This window comes from Bison bison, unplaced genomic scaffold (genome assembly GCF_000754665.1).
Source record: "Bison bison bison isolate TAMUID 2011002044 unplaced genomic scaffold, Bison_UMD1.0 scf7180017864518, whole genome shotgun sequence".
Lineage (NCBI taxonomy): Eukaryota > Metazoa > Chordata > Mammalia > Artiodactyla > Bovidae > Bison > Bison bison.
The window spans coordinates 7775365-7795959 of record NW_011495071.1 but is presented as its reverse complement, the minus strand read 5'-3'; the positions used below and the strand labels follow the sequence as shown (position 1 = coordinate 7795959).

General features: G+C 45.2%; 2 protein-coding genes across 2 annotated transcripts; one reads left to right on the top strand and one right to left on the bottom strand.

The window, feature by feature from the left end:
- Window positions 1-1400: 1400 nt before the first annotated feature.
- On the top strand, window positions 1401-6586 carry CD3D (CD3d molecule, delta (CD3-TCR complex)). Its single transcript, XM_010830416.1, has 5 exons — window positions 1401-1642; window positions 3386-3595; window positions 4016-4147; window positions 4418-4461; window positions 4705-6586. The coding sequence occupies exons 1-5, from the start codon at window positions 1588-1590 to the stop codon at window positions 4768-4770; spliced, it is 507 nt and encodes a 168-aa protein (XP_010828718.1). The 5' UTR covers window positions 1401-1587; the 3' UTR covers window positions 4771-6586.
- A 3406-nt stretch (window positions 6587-9992) lies between these two features.
- On the bottom strand, window positions 9993-20595 carry CD3E (CD3e molecule, epsilon (CD3-TCR complex)). The gene is made up of 8 exons (XM_010830415.1): window positions 20562-20595; window positions 20341-20449; window positions 18231-18248; window positions 13455-13472; window positions 12808-13029; window positions 11796-11963; window positions 11406-11452; window positions 9993-10665 (listed from the first exon to the last, which is right to left on the bottom strand). The coding sequence occupies exons 2-8, from the start codon at window positions 20387-20389 to the stop codon at window positions 10609-10611; spliced, it is 579 nt and encodes a 192-aa protein (XP_010828717.1). The 5' UTR covers window positions 20390-20449; window positions 20562-20595; the 3' UTR covers window positions 9993-10608.

Sequence of the window (20595 nt, the reverse complement as noted above, 5' to 3'; positions counted from 1 at the left end):
CAGTCCAGGGATTTTTTTCCACTGCTCTTTGAAGATGAGATCATCAAAGTGGTGCCTGCCTGGAAGGGAATAGGTAGGATTATTCCTCCAGGACAGGAAATGCATTTCCAGGGACAGGGGCCTCAGGTGAATTCCCAGGATCTCAGGCCCCTCAGCCAGTTAGCCAGTGAATCAAGGAAAACATACAGAGCTCTTGTCAGGTGTTTGGAAAACAAAAGCCAGCAAGGCATGTACAATCTCTACCCTTGGGTAAAGAATGATCTAACTGCAGCAGTTTTGGATCTCCATATCCCAAAGGGAAAAAGTCCATTTGTCTCCTGGGGAAGTTCAGTTGTGCCTGAGAGTTAATCATATTGCTATTATTATTTTTAATATTTATTTATTTATTTGGTTGTGCAGATCTTAGTTGCAGCACGTGGAATCTTTGGTCTTCTTTGTGGCATGTGAACTCTTAGCTGTGGTGTGTGGGATTTAGTTTCCTGACCAGGGACCGAACCCAGGGCCCCTGCATTGGGAGTCTTAGCCACTGGACCATAAGGGAAGTCCCAATCATATTGTTATTAATAACTCTTACTTAGCACATGTGAAGTGTCAGTATTAAGTGTTAGTTGCTCAGTCATGTCCGACTCTTTGCAACCCCACGAACTGTTGTCCTCCATGCTTCTCTGTCTATGAGGTTCTCCAAGCAAGAATACTGGAATGGATTGCCATTCCCTTCTCCGGAGGATCTTCCCGACCCAGGGATCGAACCCAGGCCTCCTGCATTGCAGGCAGATTCTTTACAGTTTGAGCTACAGGGAAGTCCTATGAAGTGTCAGGCACAATAAAAGATTCTGTTTGAATTCTTTTCATGATACTGAGGGAATTAGTCTCTGGAGAATTCTATGACTGGCGCAGATGCAGCAGGTAGACAGTATTGGAGCCAGAATGCAAATCTCTCATTAGGGGGCCCCCAAAGGCCAACCTCCCGCTGATAAGAAGCTACTTAGTCTGGTACCTCAGGAGGCCCAAGAAGGAGCTTGGGCAGGGTCCCAAGAAAGACCAGAAAAGGAAGAAACCTAGCTGATCTGGCTTATAGAATGGGATTCACATCTTCTATCAAGGGTTTTGAGAAGTGGCAGTTTTCAGATGGTGAGTAAATGTAATGATGTTGCTGACAGGAACTTGCTGCTGCTGCTGCTGCTAAGTCGCTTCAGTCGTGTCCGACTCTGTGCGACCCCATAGACGGCAGGAACTTAGTTTCTTATTTTTCGTCAGCAACTCAAGAAAGGACACCCTGAATCTCCTACTTCCTAAAAGTCCCAGCATCCTTTTCCATAGCCTCCGCTTCCAGCTTCTACCCCACCCCTACACTCCATACTCTGAGAGAGAGTGATTTGCAGCTGCTTCTTTCCTACCCCACCCCCAGCCTACCTCTACCCCAGCCGCTCCTGTCACCAAGAGCAGACAGAGAAATAGGCGTTTTCTAGTTCCTCCCCCACCCTTTACTTTTTCCGGGTACCCATGAGTCAGTTGGGGAAAGGCGGCTTTAACCCCGGCTGATAGTCTGTGACCTGTGTCTGTCTCCTGGATGAATTCTGCTGGGAGATGGAGCACAGCAGGTTTCTCTCTTGCCTGATACTGGCTGCCCTTCTCTCCCAAGGTAAGGCTTCTCCGAGTGCACCGGGGCATCGTGGGGAAGGGACCTGAGAGGGACATTACCACCTGGAATGAGGTCCATTCGAAAGCGCCTCAGTACTCCGGTGTTGTCAAGGAGGGCCTTGTTGGGATGTAACACAGCGTCTGGGAAGCACAGGCTCTTTTGGCTTTGACTGACTAACTAGGGCGGCATCTTGGCCTTCAATGTCTCTCTGAAGACCTCAGGCCAGAGGTCTATAGGAAGTTTTGTAGCAGATGTGCACCTGAGCCTAGGGCTGGTACTGGGAGCTTTGTTCCGTCTAGGGTAGATAGCCTCCGGGGTCCAGGACTCCAGGTCATGTGGACACCATACATCACCACCTGGGGCCATGGCCCAGCACTCAGGGGAATGCTATAAGAGAGAAGTTTAATTGCGGCTGAGCAGGAGTGAGGGCGGATTTGGGGTGATAGCATGATGCACTCAGCCCAGTTTGCATGGTTTTAAAACTGATAGTCTGATGTTCCAGGAATTCCCTCAGTTCCAGGCAAACCGGGATGAGTGGTTACCTTAGTAGTCAGCTTCTTTGGGAGATCCAGGATTTCCACTGGAAATGGATCCCCAAGGAAGACATGAGTGTATGATGTGGAACATCTGATGTTCGTGTGTCTCCCTGAGAATATATGCATGCTTTCTTGACAGGCACAAGGAATGGCTCTGTGGGGGATTTTCTAAAAGATGCTCTTCTATCCAAATTGGTAACTGACTATGAATCTCAGGGACAATGTAGATTCCACTTTTCCCTGGGATTGGAGATACACATTCCAGTGCCTCTGTGGGCTGTGGAGATATTCTCAGTCATAGCAATTCAGCGGTCCTAAAAAGATGCTGTGCATACATCCAGCCCTTAAACTCCCCACAAGACTTGACTTGTGTGGAGCCCCAAGAAAGGATTCAATAAAAAAAAATTTTTTTCTGACCCTCTCCCCCAAGCATAGATAGAACAACTAAAAGTCTTTACATGGGATTTGCCTTAGGTCCCCTTTTGGACCACTGGAATGGTAATTCATATTAGCTTCGCTCCTATCCCCAGCCATCACTGGCCCTGGGAAAGGCTTTGGTAGTACCATTCTCTGGGCAGTGGTTGACCATGAGTGAGGAGGAGGGAAAGAATATGAGAAGTTGATGTTGGAGTGTGGCAGGTGACTGGGAAGTAGAATTAGAGGTTTTCTTAGAGAAAAATAATGTGGACCTCTCCAATTGAGAACCATTCTTCTGCCTTTCAATATCTCTTGGGTGTTTTAGCATTCTGGGCTCCCTTGCTACTTCTATTCAATGATCTGAACACATTTCCATGAAGGTTTTGGATTAACCCAACTCCATGATTTCCTTTTTTGCTCTGTGTTCATCAGGGCCTGTCCTCTGTTTGGATTACATCATGTCCTTCTCTCTTTTTTTAAATGGAGGATAATTTCTTTACAATGCTGTCTTAGTTTCTGTTGTACGATGAAGAGAATCAGCTATATGCATATATATGTCCCCTCCCTCTTGGACCTCCCTACCACCCCCTCTGTGTCCTTCTTGGCCTCGGCAGTTTGTGGGGTGCCTGCTGAAGCCTTTCTCTTGTGACTTCCGTCTCTCTCAGCAGAAACCTCGAACTGTTCTAGACTTGGATAGTGGTCCTTCTTAAGTAATGAGCCTCAGCAGAACAGTGGTCTGGTGCAGACTAAAGAGCTGGCTCCAGTCGTGGTATTTTTTTTTTTTTCTTAGTGAATCCCCGCATTCTAAAAGTGCTGGAACCTGAGGACAAAGTAATGTTGGAATGCAATTCCAGCATCACATTGCTACAAGGAACAGAAGGACAAGAGGTGTCAGGCAATAATAAAACTCGGGACTTAGGAAAACGTATCCAGGACCCAAGAGGAATGTATCAGTGTGGTGAAAACGCCCAACAACTTATTCTGCAAGTATACTATCGAAGTATGTGCTTCCAGGATCCTTTGGGGGTGGAATAGGTGGGGGCTTCTGGACATGGGAACTTCCTTGCTGGAGGGAGCTCCAGTGTACCCATCTGTGCTCTCAACAAACTGGCTTGCTCTTGTAAGGATATGAACCAGATTTTGAAGCCTTGAGTGGGAAAGAGCTTAATGGTAAAAGAGCAATAGTAGTCTTGTGACCCAAGCAGTAGGGGCTTGGTCTGGAGCGTGGTTGGCCTACTGCCTTTTTAAAGTTCCTACAAACCTGAGACTACTTCTTGGACTGAAGGTTAAAAGTGGATGGAGCAAGGCTCTTTTTCCAAGTTTGGGTCTTGACATGAGAGCTCCTAGGGCTGCCCTAAGAGGCATGGTTCCCTGATCTTGAAGACCCTCCCCTTCTCTTCTGGCCTCCCTTCCCCCACAGTGTGCCAGAACTGTGTGGAGCTGGACACAGCCACCCTGGCAGGCATGATCATCACCGACATCATTGCCACTGTGCTCCTTGCTTTGGGTGTCTACTGCTTTGCTGGACATGAGACTGGAAGATTCTCCAGGGGTAGGTGGAAGGGACCGAGCATGTATATGTTGTGGCTGTGTGTGTATACCTGCTAAGGAATGGGGCTGGCATTGGGTTGTGCCTCATCTGGGTGTCACCATTGCAATCTCCTAAGGATTTCTACAACTGTTTACTGACAGCACTTGGGTACCCACAAAGCTCATGCAGACTTCTGAGGGTGTTTGTAGCTGCAGTCCCCCGGCAGCATTCATGGGCCTCCCTGTGCCACCTCTTTGGCTTTTGCTGACCCTTTTTCTCTGGTTCTTCTAGCTGCTGACACTCAAGCTCTGATGGGGAATGACCAACTCTATCAGGTGAGCCCTGAGGGGAGAAAGATGAGAATGGGGGTAGGAGTGAGTGGGGATGGAGAGCCTGACACTAAGTTTAACGTGTGTGTGTGTGTGTGTGTGTGAGAGAGAGAGAGAGAGAGAGAGAGAAGGTCCTAGTGGGGAATTCATCACTGGGGAGTCCCATGAGCTCTCATCTCTGGGGTCTGCTGGGATTCCCCATGGGAGAGTTCTGACCCTGCCTCCCTGTTCCCCCTTCTCATCTCTTAGCCCCTTCGAGAGCGCAATGATGCTCAGTACAGTCGTCTTGGTGATAAGTGGGCTCGGAACAAATGAACCTGATGCTGGTGGCTTCTAGGCCCATCAGTTATCAACTGGACCTTCTCTCCTTGCTCAGCCAAGAAAGATGTCCTCCTCTGCTTAGCAGGCGCCTGGATTTTTGAAGGTTCCTGGGCATGCCGTGGGAGTGGCCCTGACCTGGCTGGGCCCTTGCCGTCACTGCCCACCTGTGTCCTTCCTTCATGACTTGCGTCCTCTGCCCCGCCATGGACTGTGTGATGGGTGACCTCTCACCATATCCTGACCCACTGGTGTTTCTGTCCCACTGGTGGGCTCCCTGGATGCAGGACCAGCCCTGCTGCACTCTCTTGGCTCTAGTCCCCTGTTATAATCCTTCTACAGCTTTGACTTCCTCACCACAGGCGAGGACAGGCTGCTGTCTTTATGTACACACAGGCCACATAGAAGTTTCCATGACATCACAAGCAGAGGTAGCAGAGACATCGAGGGCCCTGGAGAATCACTCCTAATCAAGGCTCTGAGAATGTGTATGACAAAGTCCCACTTCTGCTAAGGGGCTTTATGACCCCATGTGGACTTGTGGCTACCAACTATGAGGAAGTTTCAGTCAAGGCCTCTTTAGTACCCATTTCCCTGTATAGAAGGTACCATTCTGTTTTCTTTCCCCAGAACCTGTCCCTGCTCCACCTTGCCTTCTGCATAATAAACTGGCATCAGAAACTCTTCATCAGTTAAAACATATGATCTTTTTCCACCCACTTGGAAAGCTGGAGTCTGAGACTGGGTGGGGAATTGGGATATTTTCAATAGATGTCATCTTTAGCCATTGGGTTAGTAGTTGTTCTGAAACTTTGGGATTTATTTTAAAAATACAGTGACTTCCCTGGCAGTCCAGTGGTTAAGATTCTGCACTTCCAATGCAGGGGGCCTGGGTTCAATCCCTGGCTGGGAACTAAGATCCTGCATACTGCAAAGCCAAAAAAAAAAAAATTGTAAGCACAACTTGAAAAAAAATCAAAAATACACACTTGGGTCCCACTTGGGAACATGCTTGGGTCCCCAGGTAATTCTGAAGCAGCTCCAATTCAAAGACTCTCTGGTTTAGGGAAGAATTGAAGCCACTTCTTCTTTTGTGTCCTTTATGCCCTTTCCTGTCTACCATGGGTGGGAAACCCTCTTTCTATTCTCTGTATAAGAGTAATTCAAGGAACTTCAGGGCAGTTTAATGAGAGCGGGGGTTTCTTAGGCCAGGGTTCCCAAAAGAGAAAATTATTAACAACCACATAGCCAGAGATCTGGATAATTCTTCCCTATCTCCTTGACATACATACAAACTCTGACTTTGTTAGAGACTGAATGAACTTCCAATTTACACATGCTTCATTCATGGTTATGAGTTATTCCTTCCCTTTATACCCTCTGCTGAAGTCCTAGCCCTAGATCCCTCTTTTACACAGGATCTGTCCTCCCTGGGCAAGGCTTCCATGGCTTGCACTGCACCGATGCTCATGTCCTTCCCATGCACTGCACACCTCCTCTGACCCTATGCGCCTCATATACCCTTACATCCCCCCTCTATTATTCACCAGTTCTCAACATTTGCTGGACATTGGATCTCCTGGGGAGCTTTCGAAGTCCTGATGCCTGTGTGCCACCCTCAGAGAGTCTGATTATATTGTGCCTCAGGTGATTCAAATGTGAAGATAGGGTTGAGAAACACTGACATTCACCTGAGCCCTTCTGGAAACTTGGGTCCCTTCAGCTCCCTCCCTTTTTGTGTGCTTTTAAAACATAGCTTTATTGAAGTAAAGTGCGATGAATAAACTACATATATTTAAAGTGTGAAATTTCATAAGCTTTGGCATACGTATACATTTGTGAAACATCATCATGCTTGGTAAGTATGAACCTACTCAACACTCTAGACAGTTTTCTTGTGACCTTTTGCATGCAGATTTTCCCTTAGCCGTTTATCCTCCAGGCAACTACTAGCTTTCTGTCATATAGATCAGTTTCCAATTTTCTAGAGTTTTATGTTAAGTGAAATAATATAATATATACCCCTTTTTGGTCTGGCTCCTTACATTCAGCATAATTATTTTGAGGTTCATCATCTTGTTGCATCTATTAATAGCTCATTCCTTTCTAATGTTAGTAGTATTCCATTGAATGGATATACCACAAGCTGTTTATCCATTCACCCCTTGATTGTCTTTTGAGTGGTTCTTTGTTTTGGCTATTACAATTAAGTTTCTATGAACATTCATATATAAGTCATTATATAGGTCATACATACAAGGACATACACTCTTATTTCTATTGGATAAGTACTCAGGAGTGGAATGGCTGGGATAAAATTTTTAAAGAAAGTAGTCTAACTCTTCTCTTTTCAGTCCCATATGAATTGGCTTCTCAGTTACTACAGAATGCCTACTGAGAATTTGATCGGGATTGGTTCAAATTTATTGATCAGTTTGGTGCGAACAGATATCCTAGTGATATGGAGTCTTCCAATCCATGAACACATCTTTTTTATAAATTAGAAGGCAGATCTCCTTTTTAAAAATAATTTTATTTTTTTGGCTGACCTGGCTCTTTGTTGCTGCAGGGGCTTTTCTCTAGTTCTCTAGTTATGTTGAGCAGGGGCTACTCTAGTTGCAGTGGCTTCTCTCGCTGAGGAGCACAGGCTGTAGGGCGTGAAGACTTCAGTAGCTGCAGCACGTGGGCTCTGTAGCTGCGGCTCCTGGGCTCTAAAGCACAGGCTCAAGAGTTGTGGTGGACGGGCTTTGTTGCTCCGAGGCACACGGAATCTTCCTGGATCAGGGATCGAAGCCCTGTCTCCTGCATTGGCAGGCTGATTCTTTACCACTGAGCCACCAGGGAAGCCCCCGTGAACACGTTTTTTGGTCAGATTTATCCTTAAGTGTTTTAATCTTAATTCAATTTATTTACTAGCTAAAGGGCTATTTCGGTTCTCTATTTCTTCCTAGTGCGTGGAATGCCTTCTCTTTTGTCTTCAGATTCTATCTATCCTTCCCTTCAAGACCCAGCTCAAGTCTCCCCCTCTCTGTGGAGCTTTCGCCGACCACCTCGATTCTCCCAGTACTTCTTAGGAACACTGATAATACCATCTGTAGTACTCCTATGCAAACTCACATTTGTTCTGTTGTTTTTTGCATAGTTGGCCTCTCTTACATAATTGTAAACTCCCTAAAAACAGAATCCATTTGTTTCCTTTTAGTACTTAGCAGAGTGCTGGTCTGTCACATGAATGATTAGAAAAGCGCTCATAGGAGGAATACCTAAGCAATTCAATACAGAATTTTTAAGTCAGGAAAATGGAGAGTGTTTCTAATGATCACAGTCAGCACTGGGTACCTGTTGGAAGCATAGGAGTTGGACAGCCTGGGTTGCTAATTCCAGCTCTGTCCCTGACTGACTATGCACTTTGGGTGAGTAACTTCACCTCTTTGAGCCCCATATCCTCATCTGTAAAATAAAGACAACATCTATCTTCTCAGCTGTCACAGGATGAAACAAGGTAACTCTTATAGAGTGCTAAGCACGATTTCTGTTGTTGTTGTTTCGTCACTAAGTCGTGCCCAACTCTTTCGTGACTCCATGGACTGTAGCCTGTCAAGCTCTTCTGTCCATGGGATTTTCCAGGCAAGAATACCTAAGTGGGTTGCCATTTCCTTCTCCAGGGGATCTTCCTGACCCAGGGATCGAACCTAAGTCTCCCACATTGGCAGGTGGATTCTTTTCCACTGAGACACCAGAGAAGCCCTCAAGCACAATTTCTGCTGCTGCTGCTGCTAAGTCAGTTCAGTCGTGTCTGACTCTGTGTGACCCCATGGACGGCAGCCCACCAGGCTCCCCTGTCCCTGGGATTCTCCAGGCAAGAACACTGGAGTGGGTTGCCATTACCTTCTCCAATGCATGAAAGTGAAAAGTGAAAGTGAAGCTGCTCAGTCCTATTCGACTCTGCGACCTCATGGACTGCAGCCTACCAGGCTCCTCTGTCCATGGGATTTTCCAGGCAAGAGTACTGGAGTGGGGTGCCATTGCCTTCTCCTAGAGCAGAGGAAATGCTTCCTAAATGTTCGCTATTATTGCATTCACTATGCTGAGCCACACCTCCCTTGGTGGGCACCATCATATGCACCTGGGACAGAACTACCACCCTTGGACCAGCCTGCTGATCAGCAGCTAGTCACGGTCAACGTCATGGAGATTCCTTTTGAGCCTAAGTGCTGCTTACAAGGACAGACGTAACTTCAACGCAGGCCAGTAAACAGAAACAGCAGCCACAAGACCGAGGCTGAATGTGTACAGTATATGGGGGTCTGCAAACCACAGAGGACTTTTCTGAGTCGTGGTCACACTCTTAAATAGTCCTGTGGTCAGCAGGGTTTTCTGAGTGCAGAAAGCCGGCTGATTTGAACTGGGCTGAGAGAGCCTCAGTGCTCCTGTGAAGGCCCTTTGCAAGCTGAGCATGTGCCTTGGGAGGTCGAAAAGGAAGGCCTCCCACATGGGCCCTGCTGCTCTGCGCCCATCACCCTCACTCAGAGCGCAGCCCACATCCGGGCGGCTAGACCACAGCCGGCTTCTGGCTGCCTTGCACTACTTCTCGCAGCAGAGGCAGAGATCCCTGCTCTGCCGCACCTCCACCTCCTCCCTCCCCTCCCCCAGCACCCGGGCGGCTCCTCCTCTCCTCGGAGGGGCTTCCTTCTCCAGGCAGCGTGGAAATCTGTATTCCCCTCCCCCACATCCCAACACCCGCTGACACACACCCCTTCACCTCCTCTTTTCTTTCCGCTGCCTTCATCTGCCTTTTAAGACCTTTATTTCTGTCTCACCCGTTTTCTGAACGGAGCATTCATCAGGCACTCTTTGTTATTCTTGCTGTTTTTCTCCAAAAGGGATTAGTCAAATGATTCTTTTTCTCCCTGTCTTTCTTTCTTTCTCTCTTCCCTCCTTCCTTTCCCTCCCTCCCTTCTTTTTCTTTTCCATCTTCATTTCTTTCCTCTCTGCCTCCTTCCCTTTCTCTATATCCACCCCCCACCCCCTGCCCCTCTTTGATTTATTCCCTGATGCCCTTTTCAAAGAGAGCTTCAGGTAAGGCCTGTTCCAGTTGTGGAAACAGGTAGTACTTGCATTTGAGGTCATAGCTAGGAATACAGTCAAAGGTAGGGAGGACCTGTGTTGTTCAGGAAACAAGACAGCCTGAGGGCTTCCCAGAAAAGAGGGACAGCAACTCTTTCAGCCAAATACACTTTATTTCTTTTCTTTCTCAGCTGACAAGGAATTTAGCACATTCATGGAGCTACAAATGACCATCTAGGAGTCTGCAGTGGAGACAGGGAGGGAGGGGGCACAGAACGAGCTCTGGGTTGGGGTCTGTGAACAGGGCAGGACCTCTGCCAGCATTTACCCAGTCCATTCCCACCAAGGGTTTCCAAACAGAGAGCTAGAAACAGAGAAAGGTAGGTGGAATAGTTAGGGATGGGGCAATTTCTCTGCAAGAGAAAGAGGGAACCAAGGGGAATAGTAATATCCACTGGGGAAGGAACAAATGGGGGCAGGGTGGGGTGAAGAACGGAAATAAATATCCTGACAAGAAGGCCAACCAGGTGTGAAGGGGTGAGTAGCTGTGATGTTTCAAAGGATAATAAGGCAGCAATATCCTTGGACTGGGCGCCAGCAGAGAAGGCAGGAAGGAGGCTGTGGGGACAAGGCTGAGGGTGGAAGCTTCCCACAAGGCAGAGGAACAGTTCTCCTGTGGGGTCCAAGATTTGCCCAGGGAACAAACAGGGAGTGGCAGGCCTGGAGAGGAGGCAGACCTGGGTCAGTGGGAGATGGTGTCAGGAGTTGTCAGACGCCTCTCTGATTCAGGCCAGCATACAGGTCCCGCTGGCCTTTCCGGATGGGCTAGAGGTGGAATAGAGAGCGGGTGGTCAGCAGGGTGGGAGGAAGTCATTCCTGAGAAAGAAGGGCTTCTGCAGAATTAGCTTTAGAGCAATGGGAAGATCCTAGGCTAGGAGGCAGGAGGTGGGCTCAACTGGTAAGAGAATTGATCTGGTCACCTCCTGTGAACCTTAGTTTTCCCATCTCAAAAATGGGAAACTAAAGGACCACTTCTTAGGGCTTTTGTCAGAATTAAGTGAAGTCACTCATGCAAAAGTAAATGCCACATGCTTGACTGGTGCTCAGTAAATATTTGTTGAGTTTTTCCAGGTGTGACATGCAAAATATTTAACCATTGGTGGTGCATACACACCGATCAATTAGAACAGTCCTGGTGATTCTCTGCCGTGTCAGGCAGTAACTCTTTACTTGCCAGATCAGCTGGTAGGTACATGCTGGTGGGATGGCAGTCATGAGTTTATGGTGTTTGAGTTGGGTGTATGGTATTCCCCATGGCTGCTCCTGAGCTAATTAATGAATAAACCAGAGAAAGAGGAGTGACACCGCCACCCCCACTGCTTGTGGCTGTGGGAACCCTGCAGCCTTTGAGATGACCGCGTTCTACCATGATAGAGGCGGGCACATTGTGGGTTGTCCTGGAGCCCTGAAGGAGGGGCCTTGAAGTGTCTGACAGGCCAGGTGGACAGTCCCACCTGTCCCTTTCTCCCCTAGAAATTCCCCTCCCCCACTGTGTCCCTCATTACCTCATAGTCTGGATTGGGTACAGGGGGTGGCCTCCCCTTGTTTTGTCCTGCAAAGGAGGGAAGGGAAAACGATTCATTTCCAAGAGGACACACCAATCTCGTGAAAATGAGACCCAAATCCAGGATGGCGAACTCCCCTCTACTTCTCAGTTTTTTCTGCTCCAGCTGCTATTTTTCTTTGCCTTTTTTCCATCCCATCTCTGATGACCCTACACAGTTCTTATCATTTTGTGACCTCTGCTCAAGGTCCTTCCATGGTTTCTGAGTAATCTGAGATGGGACATTCTGTGTCAAGATCTTGGCCATACCATGACTGTTCTAGAGAAGCTGTCTTGACCTGGTCCAGGCCAGACATCCCCTCCTTGGTGGGCATCTCCTCCGTGATCTTACCCCGAGGCCTACCGCCAGCACCCGCTCCTCTCGTCATAGGCGAGGCTTTGGCCTTTCGGCTCTTGCTCCAGTAATACACCAGCAGCAGCAAGCCCAGAGTGACACAGATGTCAACCACGATGATTGTGGCCACCTCCATCAGATTCACCTCCATGCAGTTCTGACACACTGTGAGGCAGGGGTCGGGGGAGAAGAAGAGAAATCCCCCAGAAAGGAAGACACAGGACACCGGAGATGAGGAAGGAACAAATGAAGCTCGTTCTCGACCTTTAGTACTCACGTACCTGCCGTGGCCAGACACCCCTCCCTCTGCCCCCAGGCTGCTTCAGCACCTTTATAACAACAAACGAAGTGTGGTGTTCATGGGTAGAGACTCTGGAGTCAGTCAGACAGTCCTGGGTTCAAAGCCCAGCTACATGACTCACTAGTTGTGAGAATTCGGAAATGTGTGTTGAACCTGCAAAGCTTCTGTTTCCTCATATATAAAATGGAAGTAAAATAGCACTGAACCCATATACTTGGTAAGAGGATTATATGAAATGCCCAGGCAAGTGTTTGATATAGTGCTTGAAACTTAGTAAGCATTCATTGATTGTTAGCTGTCATTATTGTTTATGATTATGCCTTAGTTTATGACATTTTCATAGAGTAGCTTTGAGTCCTTTTTGCAAATCCTGAAGAATTCATGTCTGAATAAAGCATCAGATAAACTAGTATTGGGGTTCCATATTTTCTGGACAGGATGTAATGCAGACAGGATACCCAGTCCTGTCTCTTGGGAAGTTGTTTTGGATCTAGTGCTAAGGTTACCCTATCAGCCCTATATTGATGTTTAATCTATATTTCAGAAAACACTGATGATGTGTGGCCCCAGATAGTCTTGGATTGAGTACAGGGGAAGCACAAAGTTGCCAGGGAACTGGAAGTTGGGTAAGGGGAAATCCTGAGAATGCGATTTTAAAATATCCTCCCTGAAGAGTCTAGTAGAGCTTGCTCTGAAGACCTGTATTACCTCTTGCTTTCAGGTACAGCGTGTGTGCGGCCTCCTTGTTGCCTTCGGTCATGTAGCACTGATAATAACCACTGTTATCCATTTCTGAAAAGTTTTCCAGTAACAGCTGTTTCCCAGTATAGCCTTTCATTTGTTCATCATTTTGTTTCCAATGTATTTCACCTTCAAACTCTCTAGGGCATGTCAGCTCAACAGTGTTTCCAGAGATGGACACTTCATATGCTGGGGAATGGGAGAGAAGAGAAGGGAAATTTAAAAAGAGAAACCAGTAACATTTAAGGCAAGTTAGTAGCCAAAGAAGCAACCAAATGCAGAAAGTCATCTGACATCCTAGATCTCAGATTTTCTTGTCAAAAGGCGACTCTGTTGGCTAAAGGATATGAAAGAGGAGAGACGCAGGAGAAGGGGCCCTAGAGAACCTCCTGAAGATGACTTCAGAGTTTAGGCATGGACATGGGGACTTGGAAGGAGAGGGTGAAAATAAAGAAAATCTATAGAAGTCCTTATTTGTAATGTTTCTAAAATGGGGAGTTAGAAATGTTGGGAGGGCCTCAGTTCTTGGGGTTAATCTCCCTCAATCAGGTGGTTCTTCCCAACCACAGATCTGCATCATTGATAGGGCAGGTGTAAGAGACTGAAAAACTTACGTTTCTGTTCATCAGCATCTGCAAATGAAAAAAGGAAAGAATGGTAAGAAAATAACCTTGGTTGAAGTTTAAATTGTGGGTAAAAAATTTTGAGTGGAGTTAGACACTGTCTCTAAGAATTCCCAGAGAATTTTTTGGGAGCCCCATGTCTTGAAGATGAGTTATGTACCTGGCCTAAGAGATATGCTCATAGACACAACTCAGGTGTATCAAACAGAGAATGTATCAGCATGTAAAGCTCAAAAAGTCTTAGAATCCTAAAGCTGAAAAATTCTAGACGTCTTCAAACTTATTCTCTTGCATTAGCAAGGGCCATATTCCAGATAGACATGAAAAGGATATCATATCCTTCTCAGAGATGAAGACCTTCATTTCTTTGAATCACTGATTCTTATACTCATCTGTTTTTCGTTATTCAGAAGTTCTTTCTTATAACTAACAGAAACCCTCATAGTAGAGATCAAATATCTTTCTTCTTATTCCATGCCACTTTCATGTTATTACCCTTAAACTATGTGAAGTTCTGTATACATTTTAAAGAAATAATTCTTCTAATAAAAAGTGACAGTATTTTAAATTATATCTCAGTGCAATCAACTCTTAGTTATATATGTTGGAACTATTGGTGTGGACAACTGAAATCCACTAATAAAATTTGGGGATCCAGCCAAATTCCCCAGAGTAGGTAATTTTGCCCTAGGAAATAGGGATGGGGAGACCCTGGTTTCCTGGAAGACCTGTGGCTGGGACCCTAGGCAGCACTGGGCTATGCTTGAGCCTGAATATATAACAGTTGGAAGAGCAGAGTGTGACGCTCAGAGGTACCGCTCTCTCTGTTGGGGGTGTTTTGCTACAGTGTGCTATGGGGACAGAACGCTGGACTGAGTCAGAAACCCTATGTTTGAATCCCAGATCTGCTTTAGGCTGTGTGACCAAGGGAAAATCATTTAACTTCTCTGAGCTTCAGTTTCTTCATCTGGGAAACAGATAAAACATCTACCTCACAAGGTATTTGTGAGAACTAAATGGATTATGAAACCGAAAATGGATGGTGCATTGCAGATGCTCAAGAAAAATGTTTTTTACTTTCTTTCTTTCCTTCTGGGGGTCCTGCTAATGGAGAACAGAGCAGAGTACTGACCCACTTGCTTAGTCAGCACTTCAGCTGAGATCATATGGAATGTAAAGTCATTCTGCAGGTTTACCTATCTACTAATAATGGGGAGTTGAGTATAATGACAGTAGATCATCTGTAATATTTTGACTTGGAAATAATTTTTCAGCATTGATATTTCTTAGAAATATTAAACTAGAAATCATAAAATAATATAGAAGTAAATAGAAGTTTCACTCTGCATGGTATGTTTGTTTGGAAAAGCAATGTGAAAGAAATTGCTCACAACTCTTTTTGGCATAAATTCAGTAGTGAAGCGCAGACCAATACAATCTCATACGAGGGCGTAGATGTCTATGCTTAGAAGCACTTGTTTTATTATTATTATTTGGCTGTGCTCCATGGCATGTGGGATTTCAGTTCCTCAACCAGGGATTGAACCCATGGTCCCTGCAGTGGAAGCACAGAGTCTTAACCACTGGACCACCAGGAAATTCCCTTAGATGTCTATACTTAGAAACAGGACATATGCTCACAAAAATTTTGTACATGTTCATAATGATTAAAAGAATGAGTTTCAGGGACTTTCCTGGTGGTCCAGTGGCTAAGACTCTGTGCTCCCTGTGCAGGGGGCTGGGTTAGACCCCTGGTCAGGGAACTAGATCCCACAAACTGCAAGTAAGGCCTGGTGTAGCCAAATAAATATTTAAAAAAAAATGAATTTCAGCATCAGATAAATATGCATTTATATTTATATCTCTGATTGGACAATATATTTATTTTCTAAGTCTTGGTTTTCTTATCTGTAGAGTGAGGATGTTAGGAGAATTATGTGACAAAATTCAGGTAGAATATTAAGGGCAATACCTAGAACATGTATACTTAGTAAACTATAATGCTTATTATTTAGTCTGCATATTTCCCGTATAATGATAGCTAAACTCTACCAACTGCTTTCCGCCCATCAGATGATATTCTAAGTAAATCAATCAATCCTCATAACAACTTCACAAGCTAGGTATCATTATTATTTATATTTCATATGTAATAATGCTATGGCACAGAGAAGTTAAGAAAATTATTCAGACACTCAGCAAGTAAGAAGTTGAGCCAGGCTATGATGCTCTAGTTTCAGAGTTAGACTCTTAGCCTCACACTCCACAACCTTCTTCACTGCCTGAGATATTGTTCCTCATAAATAAGGTTACTCTTTAAAACTCAACTCAAGAATCACCTCCCCTGGGAAGCTTTTCCCAACTATATCCTTTGTAGAGTTGGCCGCTCTTCTCTTTATATTTTATTTTACTCTTTACTCATAGCAGGAAACAGACTACATTATCAATTATTTATCTTTCAAATAAGACCATCAGCTTTCTTTTTTTTTTTTTTGCCGAACCATGTGGCTTGTGGGATCTTAGTTCCTTGACCAGGGATTGAACCCAGGCCCTCAACAGTGAAAGTATGAAGTTCTAACTGCTGGACTTCCAGGGAATTCCAAAGACCTTCAGCTTCTTGAGGGGGAAGGAACTAGTGATGCAGTCATATGCATGATCATTTATTCATTTAAAAAACAGGTATTGAGCACCTGTTCACACACACACACACACACACACACACATTGAGCACCTACCATGTGTATTAGAAGTAAAAGTAAAGTGTTAGTGGCTCAGTCGTGTCCGACTCTGTGATCCCATGGACTGTAGCCCACTGGGCTCCTCTGTCCATGGGATTCTCCAGGCAAGAATACTGGAGTGGGTTACCATGCCCTTCTCCAGGGGAATCTTCCTGACCCAGGGATCAAAACCAGGTCTCCTGCATTGCAGGTGGTTTCTTTACCGTTTGAGCCACCTGGGAAGCCCATGTGTATCTGGCCAAGTAAATAAGATGTTGTTTTGGCCTTCAATGAATTCATGATATACACAAAAATTCCAACCCACACCCGCATATATATTCTTTCCTGAATGGATGCTCAGGAATACACATCACTCAGCTGTAATCGGACCTGACAGTTAGCAACAAACATAGGCACATCTCATACAGATTCTATTGAAAGATAATTATATTTTCTCTCTAATGGTTCTGGCTCTTAGTATTTATTACTGTGACATGTCATGATCATTTTGATCCACATTTGAAAGGAAGTTGTACAGAGCGAAAATCCTCTTACCAATTTCTTCTGAATCTGAAAAAGAAACTATTCGGAACACTTCTATCAGCTAATAAGATCAGACCCTTCCACCTTGGGTTAGGACTCTTCCCTCAATCTTCAGAAAACAATGGACATTTAAATTTTCCATGGCTGCATATGGAAAAACTCTTTCATATTCTACATTAAAAAAACCTGGTGGCTAATTAGTTATAAAAAAAGGGTCCTAAGTAATCATTTTGAATATAATGTCTATTCGATACATAAATATAAAAATATATTTATAAAATTAAAAATACAATTGGCACTAGTGGTAAAGAACCCACCTGCCAATACAGAAGACATAGAGATATGGGTTCTGTTCCTGGGTCAGGAAGATCCCCTTGAGGAGGAAATGGCAACCCACTCCAGAATTCTTGCCTGGAGAATCCCATGGATAGAGGAGCCTGGCAGGCTACAGTCCTTAGCGTTGCAAAGAGTTGGACATGACTGAAGTGACTTAGCAGGCAAGCATAAAATTATTACATTGTACCCCTTAAACTTATACCATGTTATAGGTCAACTGTATTCCAATAAAGCTAGCAAAAAAGGAAGATCTGTATTGGGCATAAATTAAACGATAAACAAAAACCAACCCCAAATGACCAATAGCATGCAGAAGAGATTAGTTTTTCTGGAGTTTATCAGGGCTCTCAACATATCCCATCTGTCAGTAAGGTAACATTAACACATTCTCCATGATATATTTTTTAAAAAGGATTCTAAGGACACTACAATTTAGGCAGATTAAGGCTACGTAATGGAGACTGGCCCAGTGCATGCCTTTTAACACAAAATTGGTTCACTCAATTTGGAGGAGCTGACTGAAGAGAAAGCCTTCCAATACTGGGATATTCCTGCCTCTCTGCTATGACTGAGGAGGTAAGTCCAGGCCAGGCACACTCATATGCATGTGCACACATGAACACACATGCACACACACACACTTTCAGAGTATTTGGACGTGTCATTCTTCTTTTTTTTTTTTTTTTTTTACTTTTTGGTCATACCCCACAGCATGTGGAATCTTATTGCCCTGACCAGGAATGGAACCTATGCCCCCCACACATTGGAAGTGCAGAGTCTTAACCATTAGACCACTGGGAAGTCCCTGGGCATGTAATACTGAATGTGGACTCAAATGCTGCCCCAGAGGCCTATTTAGTGCATCTCTAGGCATGCATTCAAGCCACAAATCCTCCACAAAAAAACTCACATCAAATAGGAAACAAAAACTTGGCATTGTTTTAGTTGGCTCAATTCTTTTCTTCTGAATAGTTAACACTCATTATTTCCTATGATCTCTGTTGTATTCCTCCTCTTGGCTAGAACTATCCCTAGACTTATGGCGAAAAGGCAAAGGAGAAGATGAGAGAAACCCCTTTTATTGGTCTCTGTAGGAGGTCTAGTGAAAACATTCATAAATATAAAACAGATGGGCTGATTTGATAACAAGGAAAGAAAAAGCATAACTCACCTTGTGCCCAAGCACCAACTAGAAAATAAATAAGAAGAAGAGTTAGTAAATGTTGTGAGTGACTGAAATTCCAAGCAGAGAAAGTTCTATAGTCTAGTCTGACCATTTCTGAGCATCTGCGGTCCTTCCCACCCATTTCTGGATCACAGTTAAGCCTATACCCAGTGAGTGATATGGACTTCTGGGTACTGACCCGGGGTTTCTGGTCCGTTTGGGATGAGACAGAAGAAGGAAGCACCTAGCATTAAACATGAACACACAGCATTTGACAAACAGATGTTAGAAAATGTTGAGGGGTGCTTCTGGGGAGACGGAGAAATAGCGGGAGAGTTTTGCAGCCGAGCCTCTATTTTAAAAAGAAATCTCTTGACTGTGGAAGAAAAACAAGCTCTGGGTTAGGTGCAAAGATTGAGATTCTTGTTCCGTCTCTGACTCCTGCTAGTCTGATAGTTCGGTTTTTCCATTTGTTTTCTACTTGAGACAGAGATGAGAATACTTGAAACCAATTACTCATTAGCTAGCGCCTGTGCATTGAAGAGTCCGATCATATTTCCACTGGGTCCTCCAGAGTCCCTGCACTCAGCAGTAATCCGGATTCTCTGTAATGACCAGTTTCCCTGACATCGCCTTCAAGTTTCATGTGTACCTATTTTATCAACAGCCTGTATATTGGATGAAACACCCCTCCCACTCACCATAACCAGAGCAGCCTGGGCACATTCTCATGAGGCCAAACCTCTAGGGGTGGTTGGGTCTTTGGTATTCCCTCTCTCTCCCTCTGCAGAGCACAGTATATACTATGGGGCTGTAACCCAATGCCTTGAGGAATCACACTCTGCCCCTTGACACTCCACATGTTCCCTGGTAGGAGACAAATGAGCCAGAGAGCTCATTATAAAGGCAGAAGGGCAGCCCCACTCCAGACCCACTGAAGCAGAAGTTGAAATTTAACAAGATTCCCCGGTGACTCGTGTGCACGCTCAAGCTAGAGAAACCCAAGATGAAGCAGGAAGTGGAGACGCCATGGCTATAGCTCTGAGATGCAAGCCCCAGCTGTGATAGTGTTTTCTAGATTTCTAAAATAAAACCCTCATGAGCTGTTTGGCCTCACATCGTGCCATCATTAAAAGCGCAGGTTGTAGGCAGTTCTGAGTTCCCAGATCAGCTTCAGCACTTACTAACTGTGGTTTTAAACAAGCTATTGAACTTCTTTGAGTACTAGTTTTTCACATCTGTAAAATAGGGCGGAGGTCCCCAGCCTCTGGGCCACAGATGGGTACCTTCGTCAGATCAGTGGCAGCATTAGATTAGAAACAAACTGCACAATAAATGGGGTGTGCTTGAAACATACTGAAATGAACCCCCCACCCCAGTCCGTGGCAAAATCATCTTCTACGAGACTGGTCCCTGGTGCCAAAAAGGCTGGGGACCACTGAAACAGGATACATATAACGTTTACCTTCCAAGGTGGAGGTAAAGATTAAAGTAGTTAACACAGGTAAAGACCTTTTTGTAGCATGGTATCTGGCACTCTTACTGAGTGCTGTTTACTACAGCAACCTTAAAAGAAAAAAAATCTTTGTCTGATATGAGCTATGGAAAGCCTCTTAGTTACTTATCAATTTATATTCCACCTTCCTTCCAACAGGACTAAAGTAATCGAAAGCACTTGGTCAACTGAAAAGGACTGGAAATTATGAAGTGCTTCATTGTCTCAGATACTAAGCTTGCTGTATAGTTGGTGCAGAGTTTGGGATCAACTATCTATTCTCCTCGCAATAAACAGTGAAGGCTAACTCCTCTAATCTCCTTTGTGTTAGTTCACAAGGGCTGGGCTGTTCACTGACAGAACGAGGTTTTTCTCGGAGGCACAAAGATCTCCTTGCTTTCGGTAGATATGATCACCTCAACTGCTTTCCTTTAGCTGTTCTGTGAAAGGTCTTCTGGGAACACACTAGCCTAGCCCTCGTTCCCTGTGCTAACACTGCACAAACATTTCCTTACATTTTCTAGAAAATGAGGCTCCTTGATACCCTGGGCAGTACCAGGTTAGGCAGTGAGCCTTCCATGGCCTGGAGAAACACCCATCTTTTCATTCCATCCTACTCACCTAATAAGAGGCAGAGTCCCAGAGCTCGCCAGAGATTCCCCGACTGCATCCTTCCCTCACTGGACGCTCACTCTACCTAAGATGGCGGAGGCCAGTTGGCTCACAACTTCTGAAAAAGAAACCAGAGGACTTTTTCAAAACCCCTGCTGGAGTTGAGGACCCTGGGGCCATTGCTCCCAATGCTGGGATGAAAAAGGGGGCTTTGTAAGAGAGAGACTCACCATTTTCCGAAGCAGGCACCTACGGCTGGGAGGG

Excerpts from the sequence above, each read along its gene's own strand:
- CD3D (XM_010830416.1), top strand. The coding sequence starts at position 1,588 with ATGGAGCACAGCAGGTTTCTCTCTTGCCTGATACTGGCTGCCCTTCTC. Across the intron at positions 3,596-4,015 it reads TCTGCAAGTATACTATCGAA|TGTGCCAGAACTGTGTGGAG; the intron begins GTATGTGCTTCC and ends CTTCCCCCACAG. Across the intron at positions 4,462-4,704 it reads GGAATGACCAACTCTATCAG|CCCCTTCGAGAGCGCAATGA; the intron begins GTGAGCCCTGAG and ends CTCATCTCTTAG.
- CD3E (XM_010830415.1), bottom strand. The coding sequence starts at position 20,389 with ATGCAGTCGGGGAATCTCTGGCGAGCTCTGGGACTCTGCCTCTTATTA. Across the intron at positions 11,964-12,807 it reads GCTGTACCTGAAAGCAAGAG|TGTGTCAGAACTGCATGGAG; the intron begins GTAATACAGGTC and ends CCTGCCTCACAG. Across the intron at positions 11,453-11,795 it reads TGCTGGCGGTAGGCCTCGGG|GACAAAACAAGGGGAGGCCA; the intron begins GTAAGATCACGG and ends CCTCCTTTGCAG.